General features: G+C 55.8%; 1 protein-coding gene, 1 long non-coding RNA gene and 1 other non-coding gene across 7 annotated transcripts; 1 reads left to right on the top strand and 2 right to left on the bottom strand.

The window, feature by feature from the left end:
• Positions 1-1,804: 1,804 nt before the first annotated feature.
• Positions 1,805-1,968, bottom strand: LOC122678387. Its single transcript, XR_006336075.1, has one exon. It is a non-coding gene; the product is annotated as a U1 spliceosomal RNA (small nuclear RNA).
• Positions 1,969-3,289: 1,321 nt separating this feature from the next.
• On the bottom strand, positions 3,290-11,327 carry VSIG8 (V-set and immunoglobulin domain containing 8). Its single transcript, XM_043877844.1, has 7 exons — positions 11,115-11,327; positions 7,372-7,547; positions 6,638-6,839; positions 6,293-6,514; positions 5,442-5,567; positions 4,910-5,117; positions 3,290-3,993 (listed from the first exon to the last, which is right to left on the bottom strand). Exons 1-7 carry the CDS (start codon positions 11,161-11,163, stop codon positions 3,711-3,713), a joined length of 1,266 nt encoding a protein of 421 aa, XP_043733779.1. The 5' UTR covers positions 11,164-11,327; the 3' UTR covers positions 3,290-3,710.
• LOC122677649 lies at positions 3,806-8,063 on the top strand. 5 transcript variants are annotated; one of them, XR_006335875.1, is made up of 5 exons: positions 3,988-5,199; positions 5,308-5,703; positions 6,177-6,380; positions 7,498-7,572; positions 7,872-8,063. It is a non-coding gene; the product is annotated as an uncharacterized LOC122677649 (long non-coding RNA). The 5 variants fall into 5 exon arrangements; XR_006335878.1 differs by lacking the exon at positions 3,988-5,199 and adding an exon at positions 3,806-3,935 and having other exon boundaries at positions 5,525-5,703; positions 6,177-7,572; XR_006335876.1 differs by having other exon boundaries at positions 3,907-4,017; positions 5,525-5,703; positions 6,177-7,572.
• Positions 11,328-12,677: the final 1,350 nt, after the last annotated feature.

Below are 12,677 nucleotides of genomic sequence, written 5' to 3'. Positions count from 1 at the left end.
TGAAATGAGTCCTGCAGGTGGACTGGATGGATGAAGAGCATGAATTCCAGAGCCTCACCTGAGGCTCCCTTGGGAAGCAGAGGGGGCAGGACTAAACATCCCAAAGAATGCTGCCTAGGCTGTGATTGAGTAATTAGCTCTCCAAACTCCTTTGCTTCCAGGGAAGCAGGGGAAACAATTAATCCCTCCATAGAGTCACACAGTGTGACTGGGCCTTGAGTAATTGAAATGCAATGGGGCAGCAAGCATAGTTATTCTACCAGAAGCACAGAAGAAAAATCACTGGGATTTCACACAGTTACGTTTTGGGGACTTAAGAGAGGATGACTAGAGAATGACTTCCTAAAACCTGAATCAGAGGATCAGAGAGGCAACTGAGTCAGGAAGGACTCAGGATGTCCCGTGAGTAGATTTCTCAGGGTTGGGTGTTCTAGGAGAGCCATTCACGGAAGATATGTGGATGGTAAGTTATGTTGTTGATGGTTACCAAGGACATATAAACTATCTGAATAATTTTTCATTGACTAGAGAAACTAGAATTCAGTTTTGGCAAGGCTGGGATGCCAAAAGGCAGAATTAGGAAGTGGGATGAGGACAACTGACTTGGTGCTGTGTGTGTCTCTGGAAAAAAAGAGAAAACTTGAGACTGCACTTAAGATTCCCTCGCTTGAAGCAACATTTGTGTACACAGCCTTCTGCCTGCTTGCAGACACGGTCTGCCTAAGTTTTGCGAGTCAGTTGTTAAATGCAACCACTATTACAAATAAAAGTATAAAAATTTACAATTAAATGAATTCTACTGAGACACAGGAGATAAGCATTCAAAATTCATCCTTTCCCAATTAGTTTGCTACAGTTCATGACTGTCTTAATTCTTGAGGTTATTTACTTCTGCAGAGATGGTGTGATAGTGTACATTTCTCCTGACTCCACTGCAAGGACATCACATCGACAGCCTGAAGTCAGCCATAGTGGGAGAATTTACATGAGGGCAATAGCAAATGATACACATTAGGGCCTTTTGGCCCCCTACATGCTCAACTTTGCTCCCAAAACCACTCATAAACATTTACCACCATAAATGTTCTCCAATACTGAGAAGGTTTCAAGCAGGAGAAATGAAAAAGCCCAAGGTGTCCCTGAAGCAAAACCTTCAGAGCAGAAACTCCCATCCTTTCTCACTCAGAGGTGATGAGTGCAGTGATCATTTATTTAGGGATTTCGGAACTTCCTGGGCTTCCCTGCTGAGTCACCCTGCCGAAAGTTGTTTCCAAAGTCTCTCTAAAATCTCTTACTGCTTCTTAATGAGCTTTTCTTGCCAGCACCTTGTTGTTCTCACCCTTCAAAGGAAGGCTAAGTCTGAGCATGGCTCCCTGGTTCCTGGAATGGGGAAGATGATGTCATTCAACACAACCTGCACAGCCGGCTGCCTTGTACCTCACTTCCTTGTAGGGAGCTGAGCTGGAGGGTCTCAGACTGGGAGAGCCCTCCCCAAGTCACCCTATTCAATCCCCAGCCTTAGGGCAAACATGTGCCAGGCCCAGCATCCTACTGAAGTTCTCTCTATGAACAAATCATCCTATAGGTGCTGTTAAATGTCTCCAGATGAATGAGGGAGGGATGATTCCTGCAGTTCTCTGCTCCCCTCACTTAGTCCCCTTACTCCCTCCCACTGTGTCCCCATCCATCCTCAAGAATCCCCACCTCCCCCCAATCCCACCCTCCACCCCCCACCCCCACTCTAAGACATCTCTCCCTGGCTCCCTCTGTTCCACCATCATCTCTCCTTTCTTTTGTTTTTCTTCAGGACAAAGTGTGAATGCAGTCGCCCCACTAGCACAAATTATGCAATCGAGTTTCCCACATTTGAGTAAATCACAGGGGCAGCACATCCAGAATGCAATGGATGAGCCTTGCCCTGGGAAAACCACCTTCATGATCATGGTGTCTCCCCTGCCAGGTAAGTATCACCTCTCCTTTCTCTTCCCAAACTCTATCAAGGCAGAACCAGAGATGCCATCACCCTTTTGCAAGTACCCAAGCCAACAAGAAGGGTTTCCTAGTTACATACAACAAAGCAAGGTTTCAGGGCTTCCTCTATCAACAAACTCTGAGGTCCATCCATTCCCCACACTTCACATGGCCACAGGGTAGAAACAGAAAAACTTCAGGAGCCCAGCTTCTCCTTAAGAGAAAAAGAGGGAAAAAAAAAAGAAAGAAAGAAAAGGAAGTGCTATGCTCTCAAGAGGCAGGCGACTGGGCAGAAGCAGGTAGAGCAGAGTGACCTTGAAGTACTATGCTCCTCAGAAGAGCCTCCACCCCTAAGCCAGACACAGGTTCAGTTGTGTTCCTGCTGCAGTCATCCAGTATGGAGTACGGCCACTTGGTCCATTAGGGGCAGCTGAATTGAGACTGTGATGCTTAGGGCTCACTAAGAGTAGCACTTGGGCCAAGGGATAAAAACGATGTGGGGACCCAATTTGAGTTCAACAGGAGAAAGATACCTCTGACAGGCAGAGGCCAAATGGACTGATTTGGGAGGTGCCACTGCAGGTATTCGAGAAGAGGTTGGAATATCTTTTGTCAGGAATGTAGAAGAAGGAATTCAAATATCAGGGAAAGAGCACGATGTCTGAGAGTCAAACACACCTGGACCAAAACCTGTTATTACCTGTGATCTTGGTTAAGATACTGAATACCTCTGAGCCTCAGTTGCTTCATCTATATAATGGGATACTACACCTCACAGGATTAAATAAGACGAAATATCAGAAAGCAGCTGGCATTCGGAGGGTGCCCAATAAATGTCAATCCCCTTTCCATTAAAAAGGGGGCTAGGTTAGATGAATTTAGTTTTTCTACCCCAGAGTAGGACTCTGAAACCTTTCCTAGTTGCTGAGAAGGATGGCATACATCTGGGAGAGATCAGAGAGTCAGGATTTGGTAGGTGAGAGGAGAAGGAAGAAGGATGCTGCGAGTGGTCAGGGAGTACTCAGAGAGGTCATGCCTGACAGTTCCTTGTTTCCTCTTTTGATTTCTGGAATAAAAGAGAAAAGCGGGATTCTGGATTGAAAATCGAGCCTGAAGAGTCTGTTTCTCCATCTGCCTAGGGAAAGGTAGGAATAGACAGCCCCTTCCAGCTCTGGCTCCCGATCAAGGAGGGGAAGGGGGAAATGTTGAGGAAATGATGCTAGACAACTGGAAGCAACGACCTCTCCCCTACCCCTGAGCACGGCCCACCACCCTGACCCCATGCCCAAACCTCCGTGGAACCACAGCCACCTCAGTCTCGAATCTTACATTTTCTTTATTGTGCTAACACTGCCGCCTCGGAGCTCAGATCTCACACTCACAATTCAGTCCAGATCCCCACCCACCCAGCCCCCGGGGCTCTCTGCCTTGGCTGGGGACACCGGCCTCCGGCCACGTGCGCTCTCGGACACTTCCTCCTCTCTCCGTCTCCACGAGCCTGGGGCTCCGAGGATGAGGAGAGGCCCCGGATGGCCTTTCTCTGCCTTCTCCCGCCCTCTCCCACGTTTAGAGGAGGAGGCTCAGCCGCTCGACTCAGTTCCCGAGGGAAACGTCCTCAGCCCCCAGCCGCCGCGCGGCCGGGAGCAGCCGAGGTCGGCGCCGGCCCGAGCGCGTCCCCAGCTGCGAGCAGAGAGCCCCGCGCCCCCCTCCCAGCCGGGGCGCAGCCCAGCGCCGCGCGCTCACACCACGAGGCCGTCCTTGCTCTGCAGCGGCCCCTCGGCGGCGCTGCTGGCGGGCTCGGCGCTCTTGACCTGGACGTAGACCGGGGAGGGGCCCGCTTCGCAGGCGGCGGCCGCGGGGGCGGGGCGGGGCGCCAGGGCCACGCCCTCCGGGCCGCCGCAGGGCGGAGGCGCGTACTTGCGGCGCAGGGAGCGGCTGACGTTCTGCGTCGGGTACCCCAGGAGGTGGGTGACGCGGCTGCCGCGCCCGCTGGCCTTGCACCCGGGCGCCACGGCGTCCTCTCTGTGGAAAACAACAGGCGGGCGGGTGAGCGGGCTCCTCCGCGGCGCGGCGTGGGCACGGCCTGGGCAGAGCCGGGGGCTCTTGGCAGTCTCTCGTCTCCCGCGCCTCCCTCCGCCTCCCCTCGCCTCTCAGCCTCAGCCTCGACCTACTCTCCTCTCTGACCCTTTCTGGACCCGCGGCCCCGCAGCGCTCCCGGAGCCACCGTCCCCATCCTCCTCCGGACGGGGCTGGTCCACACGTGTCCGGACAGCCCACGGCAGGGCAGGCCGCCCCCTCTAGGCGCCCTCCTGTCCCCTTGTGAGGTTTTCGCAGAACCACCGGCTCTGACAGAAAGGGAACCTTGGAGATCCAGAAGGAGCTGCTTTCCCTGACCTTCTTTCCTTCCTTAATCCTGACCTTGCCTTCTCTCTCCTTCTCTTCTCGCCTCTCCTCTCTTAATCTTCTCCATCTTTCTCTCCATCCCCAGGGCATTGCAATCATTAGCACTACTAGGCTTGTTCTGTTTTTATTTCTAGTTTGTTCCTAATATAAGTTATTAGCACTATTCTTAATATTAATGAACTCTTCTTAAGTAAGCATGTCCAAGAATTCTCACCGGCGCGATACAAGGGAAAAGTGAAAAAATTAATACAGGCCCTGCCCTCCAGGAGCTTACAGTCTAGACAAGACAAGAGAGGTGCAAAGACGCGAGGGAGATGGAGGGCAGGAGAGCAGAAGAGAAGACTGGCAGGGGAAGGGGAAAGAGAAAAGCCATGCGATGAGGGGCCGGTTGACATGCTGTGGTCCCAGCACTCCGTGGCGATGGTAGGCAGGGTGGGGGTGGGGGTCCCAGCCGGCCGGTGGCAGGCAGGGGTGAGAGGGAGCAGGGCGCCGGTCCCCTGCCGCGCAGCAGCATGCAGCATGCATCAGGTTTTACCTGATCTCATTAGACAAGTCGCCGCAGGCCCCTCCGCCGACCCCGCCGCCGACCCCGCCGCCGTAGCCGAAGGGACCGCGGGAGCCGCCGCCGACCCCGGCGCCCCCGCAGCAGCAGCAGACGAGCCCCCAGATGCCCACCAAGAGGCAGCCCAGCGCGAGCAAAGAGCCCAGCACTGCGCCGATGATGATTCCTATGCGCCGGGTGTCTGGGGAGAAAAGGAGACTAGTCAGGCTTTCTGCAGCCTGGCAGTTGCTTGGCTAACCCGGAGTGGCAAGCACAGGGCTTCTGTGTGTAAAAGAATAGGGGACCCAGGGGGTCTCAGGGCCCTTGGACACACAGTGAGGAATATATGAGGAGAGGCAAGTTAACTCCTCATATTTGCATGTTTCTCCCAGGGCTCCCAGGGTGACCTTGGCAGAGCTATATGCACTGATGAGACCCATAAGGCTGAGCCTGCTGAGACTCCAACATACAGCCCAGGTTCCTCCCGTCCAAACCTCCCGGCCGAGGGGCCGTTGCCTGCACCCACCTGAGACCTTCACCTCCACCACGCACACGCTGTAGCCCACGTGGTTGGCCACTGTGCACTGATACAGCCCATCATCCTTGTAGGAGATGTCCTTCAACACTAGGTCACCGTTGTTCAGGCCTGAAACTGAAGGAGCATCAGAGGGCAGTGGTGAGGCCAAGGGGCCCGGTCTTTGAGAGCTTCACCCTAGCCTAGACCACTGCGGGATGGCTCATGGAAGGAGGGTGTGTGTACACACACAAGTCCACCCCACTGTGTCCAGGTGAGTCACCTTCCCCTGCTGAAAGAGAGCCAACGAAGGCCCCTTTCCCAGCAACAGGAAAGAGACCATGATTTCACTCTGTGACCTTAGGGAAGTATGCCCCCTCCCTGAGCCTCAGTCTCCTCATTTGTACTGTGAGGAGCGGGTTAGACCAGAGGAATTCTAAGGTTCCTTCCAGCTCTGATTGTCTTTGATTGTGAGTACCAGTCAGCATCTCTCTGTGCCGGCAGCTTTACACACCTCATCCCATTTAATTCTCACATGCCCTTGGAGGATAGCCCTTATTTCCCTTTTCATGTACTGTAGAATGAAACCAAGGCACACAGAGGTCAAGCCACTTGCCTGAGCCTTGCTGCCAGTCATGGTCCAGCCAGAATGCAAACCCAGCTCTATCCGAAACCATGCTCTTTCCAAATTAGTCATACTGCTTTCGACTGACTCTCCCCTTTTGCCTTCTCTTCCTCTCTCTATAGCAGCTTCTGGAACAGGCTCAGAGGAGGAGTCTCCCACAGTTGGTGCTGCTGAGGACCTAGGGAAGCCCCAGCGGGACCCAGCGTCCCCATCTTCCCCTCTTACAAGGCCCCCTCACCTTGACTGATGGAGCTGTGGAAGGACTCCTGGTAGGAGAGCTCAGAGTGGAAGCTGTGTTGAGAATGGTAGGACCCGGCACGGTAGGGGTGAGTATGCCCGCTGATCTTGGCCCACTTGTAGGTGAGAGGTGGGCTGCCCCCATTGGCAAAGCACTTCAGCACCACATCATTGCCATGTGTAAAGTGGCCCTCAGACCAGCACAAGGGCACCGCAGGCCGTGCTACAGGGGAGAGGGCAGTTGTGAGCCAGGGCCCAGCCAAGAGGCAGAGCCAGGCTCAGGATGGCCAAGCCACCATTGATTCTGAAGTCTGGGGAAGGGGATCCCAGAGGAGTCTGCTCATACCTTGGACAGTGATGATGACCCTCCGGGTGGCCGTGGTGGTCTTCTTCACCCGGCACTCATAGGTGGCTGTGTCGGAGACTTGCAGGTTCGAAAGGGTGATCGAGGCGTCGTACTGGCTGGGGTCTGAGGCTGCAAAGCGGACCCTCTGCTGCAGGTGGGGGAGGTTGCCATGGTTGATCCTCTTGTCCTGGTAACTAAGGAACTGTGAAGAGAAGAAAACAGAGATGGTGAGACAGGCAGAGCCAAGGAAGCCCTTGTGGATTGGCTGTCTGGGCAATTCACCGAACTTACCTGAGACTCAGCTTTCTTGGATGAAAAACAGGAATGATAATGCCTGATCCACTGACTTTTAACAGAATGTGTGAGATCATTTGAAATCAGGCACTCTTTGCCTAATAGCTACCTCCCAGGGGCACGTGAGGATTAAATGGGATGAGATGAATAAAGCCACAGGCACACGCAGAAGCTGGATGATACTCAAAGACTGTCTGAGCTGGAAGTATAAGGTCAGGCCAGGACAGTGCCCATCTTCCTTTTGGAGGGGTGGGAGGAGGTGGCCTGACTGACTGGCTTGATTGGAAATTACACAGCTCCTCCCCATTGCCCCATTCTCTCAGAAGCCTTGGGGAAAGTTCAAGGGCTTGGTTTTCTTATTTGCCCTGCAGTGTGCTAGCTGCCCAACAAGTAAATACTGTGAAGTGTGGAGTAAGGGGAATCACATACCCAGCACTTACCACATTCTCCCGATGTGAGGGGTCTGAGTTGACCTGCGTCCACTCGATGTCCAGCCCATTAGGACCATAGTCCTCAGGGTCCAGGATGTAGGGGCAGCCCAGCCTCACATTGTCACCTTCCGCCAGGTACAGGATCTCCTGGCCATCCCCGTTGATCCGTACAGCAGACAGCAGCGCTAGGACACAGGCAGGCCAGATGGGGTAAGAGGAGCGGGACCGGGGCTTGGGTGATCAGCTGCAGCCCCCTTCTCTCCACCATGCCTTGTCAGTGGCGGCCCGGGCCTCAGTGGGGGTTCCTCAGGGAGCAGGGCCTGCTCTCAGAGTGTGCGTGATTTGATCGCGGCATATCTGTGCCGACTTATGTTAGCGTGTCTGTATTCTGTAACTGTGTAGAATTGCAACTATACTATTTGTATATTGTATATATATAGTTGTTAAGAATGCTTGTATATGGGACTTCTCTGGTGGTTCAGTGGTTAAGAATTCGCCCTCCAATGCAGGGGATATGAGTGTGATTTCTGGTCGAGGAACTGAGATCCTACACCCCGTGAGGCAGCTGAGCCCACGCACCACAACTATTGAGCCAACACACTCTCGAGTCTATGCGCCACAACTCGAAAAAGCCCGTGTTCTGCAGTGAAGACCCAGCACAGTCAAAAGTAACAAAATAAAATTTTAAAATAAAATATGAATGCTTGTATGTATGCATGATTATATATGTATGTGTGGATATGTCCACATATGTACATTGTGTGTTTCTGAGTGTTTGTGGCTGCTTATGCGTACTGTAGGGAGATTTATGTACATGACTAGGTAGAGTGTCTGCTTCTATATTTACATGACAGTCGCTGTGGCTGTGAGCGTGTGTGTGCCTATGTGTGGAGGCATGGAGCACATTGAGCTGTTAAATGCTCTGATGGAAGCGACTGGTTGGTTAAAAGCCAGTTCTGTCTGGACCAAGTGAAGTGGTCATGTCCAGAGGCAGGAGGATGGACACCATGACCTCCGGAGTCCCTTTCCGGCCCAAGGAGCGGAAGAATGGGTAGTCTCTGCTGTCTATGTATGCCAGTTCATGTCTGTGGCTGTGTGCCTGTGTGACAGTGTGTGCCTGGCTGTGTAAGTGCTCTGAGTGTTGTGGGTGCCTATGTGCAGCTGTGACCAGGAGCCTGGCTGCACCTGTGTGTGACCGTGAACGGTGGGCTGAGGCCTTGGCCGCAGTCGTCTGTAGCACAGGACGGGTGAGCCTTGCGTGAAGGCATGTGGCGTTGTATGCTCTGCGTCCTGCCCCCTGCGTGATCGTGTGGCTCAGGTACCGCCGCCCCCACAGGCTCGCTCCACTGGGGGCCCCTCCCACTCTACCAGCCCTGGCCTCACTGAGTCAGCCCAGGGTGAGGAGCCAGGATCTGGAAGCTCAGGACTGGTCTCTCCCTCCCTCCCCTGAAGCCCCAGGCAGGTGCTAGCCCCAACCGGTTGGACCTACAGAGGAACACGATGTTGGGGGGTTGGGGGGAGCGGTGCCCAAAGGGCCCCAACCCTGGCTGAGCGGGCAGCACGCCGCCTCCGTCTCCGGCCTCCCCCTCGCCCTCGGCCCCTGGCCAGCCTGGCTCACTCTGCAAGAATCAGCGAGTCCTTTGGCGTCTCGGTTGCCCATCCTGCTCTTGCCCTTCTCTGGCTCTCTCCCAGGACCACCTGCGTGCTTAGAGAGCATCCCACACACACACGATTACACACTCACAGCCAGAGAGACCAACACATGGACACACTCTTACACGCCTTTATTTTTTTTTTTTTCTATTTTTTCTTTTTTTTTTTTTTTTTCTTACACGCCTTTAAAATGCAGACTATGGAGTCCCACCTTCCTATACGCACAGACACACAACTACACACAAACACAGGTACATATTAATCCAGAAGATACACCCACTGCATACACTGGCAATCCCCCATGTGCATTCATTCAAGACTAAGCTACAGAAGCTTAGTCTGGTTCTTAGAGAGCCAGCAGGCGCCCTTTCAACATCCGCAGCACCGCAGGCACCACTGAACCTGCCCCTCAGGATCCCAGCTGGGCCATCAGCCGTGCCCTGAACCTGCCCCCCACCCATGCTCAAGCCTCCAGGGTAACCCAGAGCAGGCAGACTCACTGCCAGGGCTCTAACGGGACTCGGTGATGCCTTCCCTAGCCCCAGGCCATGCTAACACCAGCCCACTCCCGAGATAAGGATCCTAACACCACCTGCCAGGTCCTGGGCTGGCACAAGGCAAGCCAGAGATGAGCCAGAACTCGGTGGAGTACACAGGCTCCACCCTGGGGAAGGACTGTCGAAAGCAACCTACCAGAGAATACTCTCCACACCCTGGGAGCCAGCCGGGCAGGAGGGTAAGTATTCTGGGCAGGGGGCTTGGGAGGGAGGGATGGGCTGAAAGAGAGTGTCTCCACCCTGCCCTAGGCTGAGTGTCTGCCTTTGTCCCAGGCCAGGGAGCCTCACCCTAGCCTTTTAACCTCCCTAAATCTCCCTCAGCGTCCTCCCAGCCTTTCTGCACCCTCTTGCTCTCCTGGGGGAGTCATTCCTGGTGTCTCACCTTCACTCCTTTCGCTGTGGTGCTAAGGAAGTACCTCCAGGGAATGTGAGCAGAGAGAGAAGCTGGGGGGAGGGAAGAAGACCAGAGTGAAGGAGTGAGAGTTGGGTGCAGAGGCTCGGAGGAGGGGCAGGGAAATCACGACAGGCTTGCCAAAGAAGAGGGCAGATGCCTCAATAGCCGGGTCTACTCTCAGCTTATAAATCCTTTGTGAATTTGTAAGCTGCTTCCAGAGCCATGAACCCTCCTTCTGCAGATGAGGGGGGAGAAGGGAAGGGAGGGGAGAAACGGCGGCCCCCACAAAAGGTATACACACGACACAGAGAGATGTGCCAGGTCCCCACAGCACAGCTTCCACAGTAAGCTCTGCCAGGCCAGCTCCCACCAGACAGAGAAGGTGTTGCAGGTGTTGCAGAAAGGCGGTCACTCACATGCTCCCCCCTCCCTGAGCTCCTCCCCTGTGCCCTCTCAGCCTGCACACTGACCCCCGAGAGCATCTCAGCCATGTCCACCGATGCCCACACAGATGGGCTCCTGCTAGGACTTGCCCCGTCCTGGGCTGGCAGCCTCGATGTCGAGTCCGGAGCCCTGCCCTCCAGGCCTGTCCCAGGGAGGGGGCTCTGGGAGTCACCTTCCCCACCCTCCCCAGGCTCACGCTGGAGGGGCTGGGGGCTACCCTGGTGCTCTCACAGCGCAGGGGCCCAGTCCTGCTGGAAGCAGCCCATTCATTCACCTGCCTGAGGCTCTGCCCTCTCCAGGCCAGTGGGGTGGGAGAGAGGCCCTCCCACTGGGAATAGCACACAGACCAATGGAAAAGGGATCTTTCCAGGCTCCTCCTCAGCCCCCACCCCCAGTTCCCATAGTAACTCCCAGGGAGCCCTATGCTCCCATTTTCAGCAAGTACGAACGTGTGTGAGCCCCACAGGTTCACAGACACAATGAAGAGACATCCAAGAACACATGCCCCAAGCCTTCAAGTGCAGGGCTGTCCTGGGGAGAGGTCCCCTTGGCAACATCCACACCCCAGCCCAGCAGGGCGAGGGTGGGCAGCACCCTGCCAGGGAATCCGAGCGCACCTTCCAGGCTCCTCTGTGCGCCCCTCACTGCCTTTCTCCTGTGCATGCAGCATCAGTTGGGCATCCCGCCCCTGCCCAGCCCCATACCTGGGCTCAGGCACACGAGCAGAAGGTGGAATGCTCCTCGGACTCCCATGTCTCTCGGTTCGGTGCTTCCTCCGCCTGGGCTGGGATCCCTGTGGCCGGTGGCTGCAGGCCGGCGGCAGTGGATGTGTGGGGACAGGTGGAGGGAAGGGGAGCGGAGGGCCCAGACGCTGCCCGGGGGTGGCAGGAAGGTGCAGCAAGTGCCCTGCTGGGGAGCAGCCGGAGTTATTTCTACAGGAGGGAGGGGGCCTGGTCCCCGCCTTGGGGAGGAGTCCCAGGCGCCCTAATTAGCAGGGTGACAAAGAGTGGCCTACCCAGGCATCACCCAGCCCTTCCCCAAGCTCTTCCCTATCCTGAGAGAGGCGCAGGGCGGCCAGCGGGACTTGTAATTAGGCACCTGTTAAACTTCCACTTCCTCCTGGCCCCATCCTTGGGGTGACAACAGTCGCCCAATTTTACGGCGTCCACGGAACACCCCTCACCACTCATTTGTTGCCTCTTCCCTCAGGGAAATGGAGACGAAGAAGGGGAAGCCAGGCTGGGGATGGAGGGGTGACCAGGAGCTGAAGGCTGGCACTGACCCCAGGGCACTGTGTCTGACACGCAGGTTTCCAAATCCCACCCCTTCCTCCTTCCCTGACCCTGCAGACCCCCTCCCACCCAGGCCATGACCTGTGGGAAAGGGAACCAGGGAAGGGGAGGGACTGGAGGACTCCTCCTGGGACTGAAGGAGAGGCCCCAGATGAAAGGGACCCAGGACCTCAAAGGGTGTCAGGCCTCCGGAGCCGAGAGCAGGAGGGAAGGGGTCTTGCCCTGGCTGCCCCCTCTGGAGCTGTGCCCTGCACCCATACCTGAGGCAAGGTCACCCCAGGTGCAGGGAACCCCTGTAGAACCAGGTGTGTTACGGGGATCCAGCCCCCCACCTCCCACACACAACTAAAACCAGTTCAGTGAGGCCTAGGAGGAGAGGGCCCGGGGGTGTAGAGGGCGTGGGGTGAGCGGCCGGGCGGGTGAGGGGCTGCTGGGGAAATGAGCGCCAGGAAGGCAGGGGAAGGGGCGTGCATTTGTGTCTGTACACCCCTCCCCAGAGTGTCTGTCGAGGAGTACCAAGCCCCCTGTACACCCTTCTTTTAGGGATCGAATGGTGCCCTTGCTTCTGTGCCCAGGGAGACCAGGGGCCCTCCTGACATGGACGGCCATCAGGGTGACCAAGCCCCCACCTTTCCAGGCAGGTTGGAGCTGGGATGAGAAGTCCTGCTGGGCAGGGGGAGAAAATGGAGGGCCAGCCCTTGCTCGTTGGTCCCGGGGCAGGGCGGGGTGGAGGGGGGGGGGGGTCCCAGAACAGGCCTTGGGCCTCCCCTAGACTCCAGGACTGCCCCATACACAGTGGTAGGGGCCCAGCCATGAGTGGCTTTATTCAACAATTCAGCCCTCTCCAAAGCCTTAAGGGTCCTGCCCCATCGCTGACAGGGGCCCAGGAAGGGGATGGGGAAGAGTCTTGGAGAGAGTCACGGAGCTCAGGACGCTGCCAGGGCCCACCCCTCTGGGAAAAACAAGACAGAACAA

Source organism: Cervus elaphus, chromosome 20 (assembly GCF_910594005.1).
Source record: "Cervus elaphus chromosome 20, mCerEla1.1, whole genome shotgun sequence".
In the NCBI taxonomy this organism is placed as follows: Eukaryota; Metazoa; Chordata; class Mammalia; order Artiodactyla; family Cervidae; genus Cervus; species Cervus elaphus.
The sequence above is the reverse complement of the archived record's forward strand: the minus strand, read 5'-3'. Positions and strand labels throughout refer to the sequence as shown.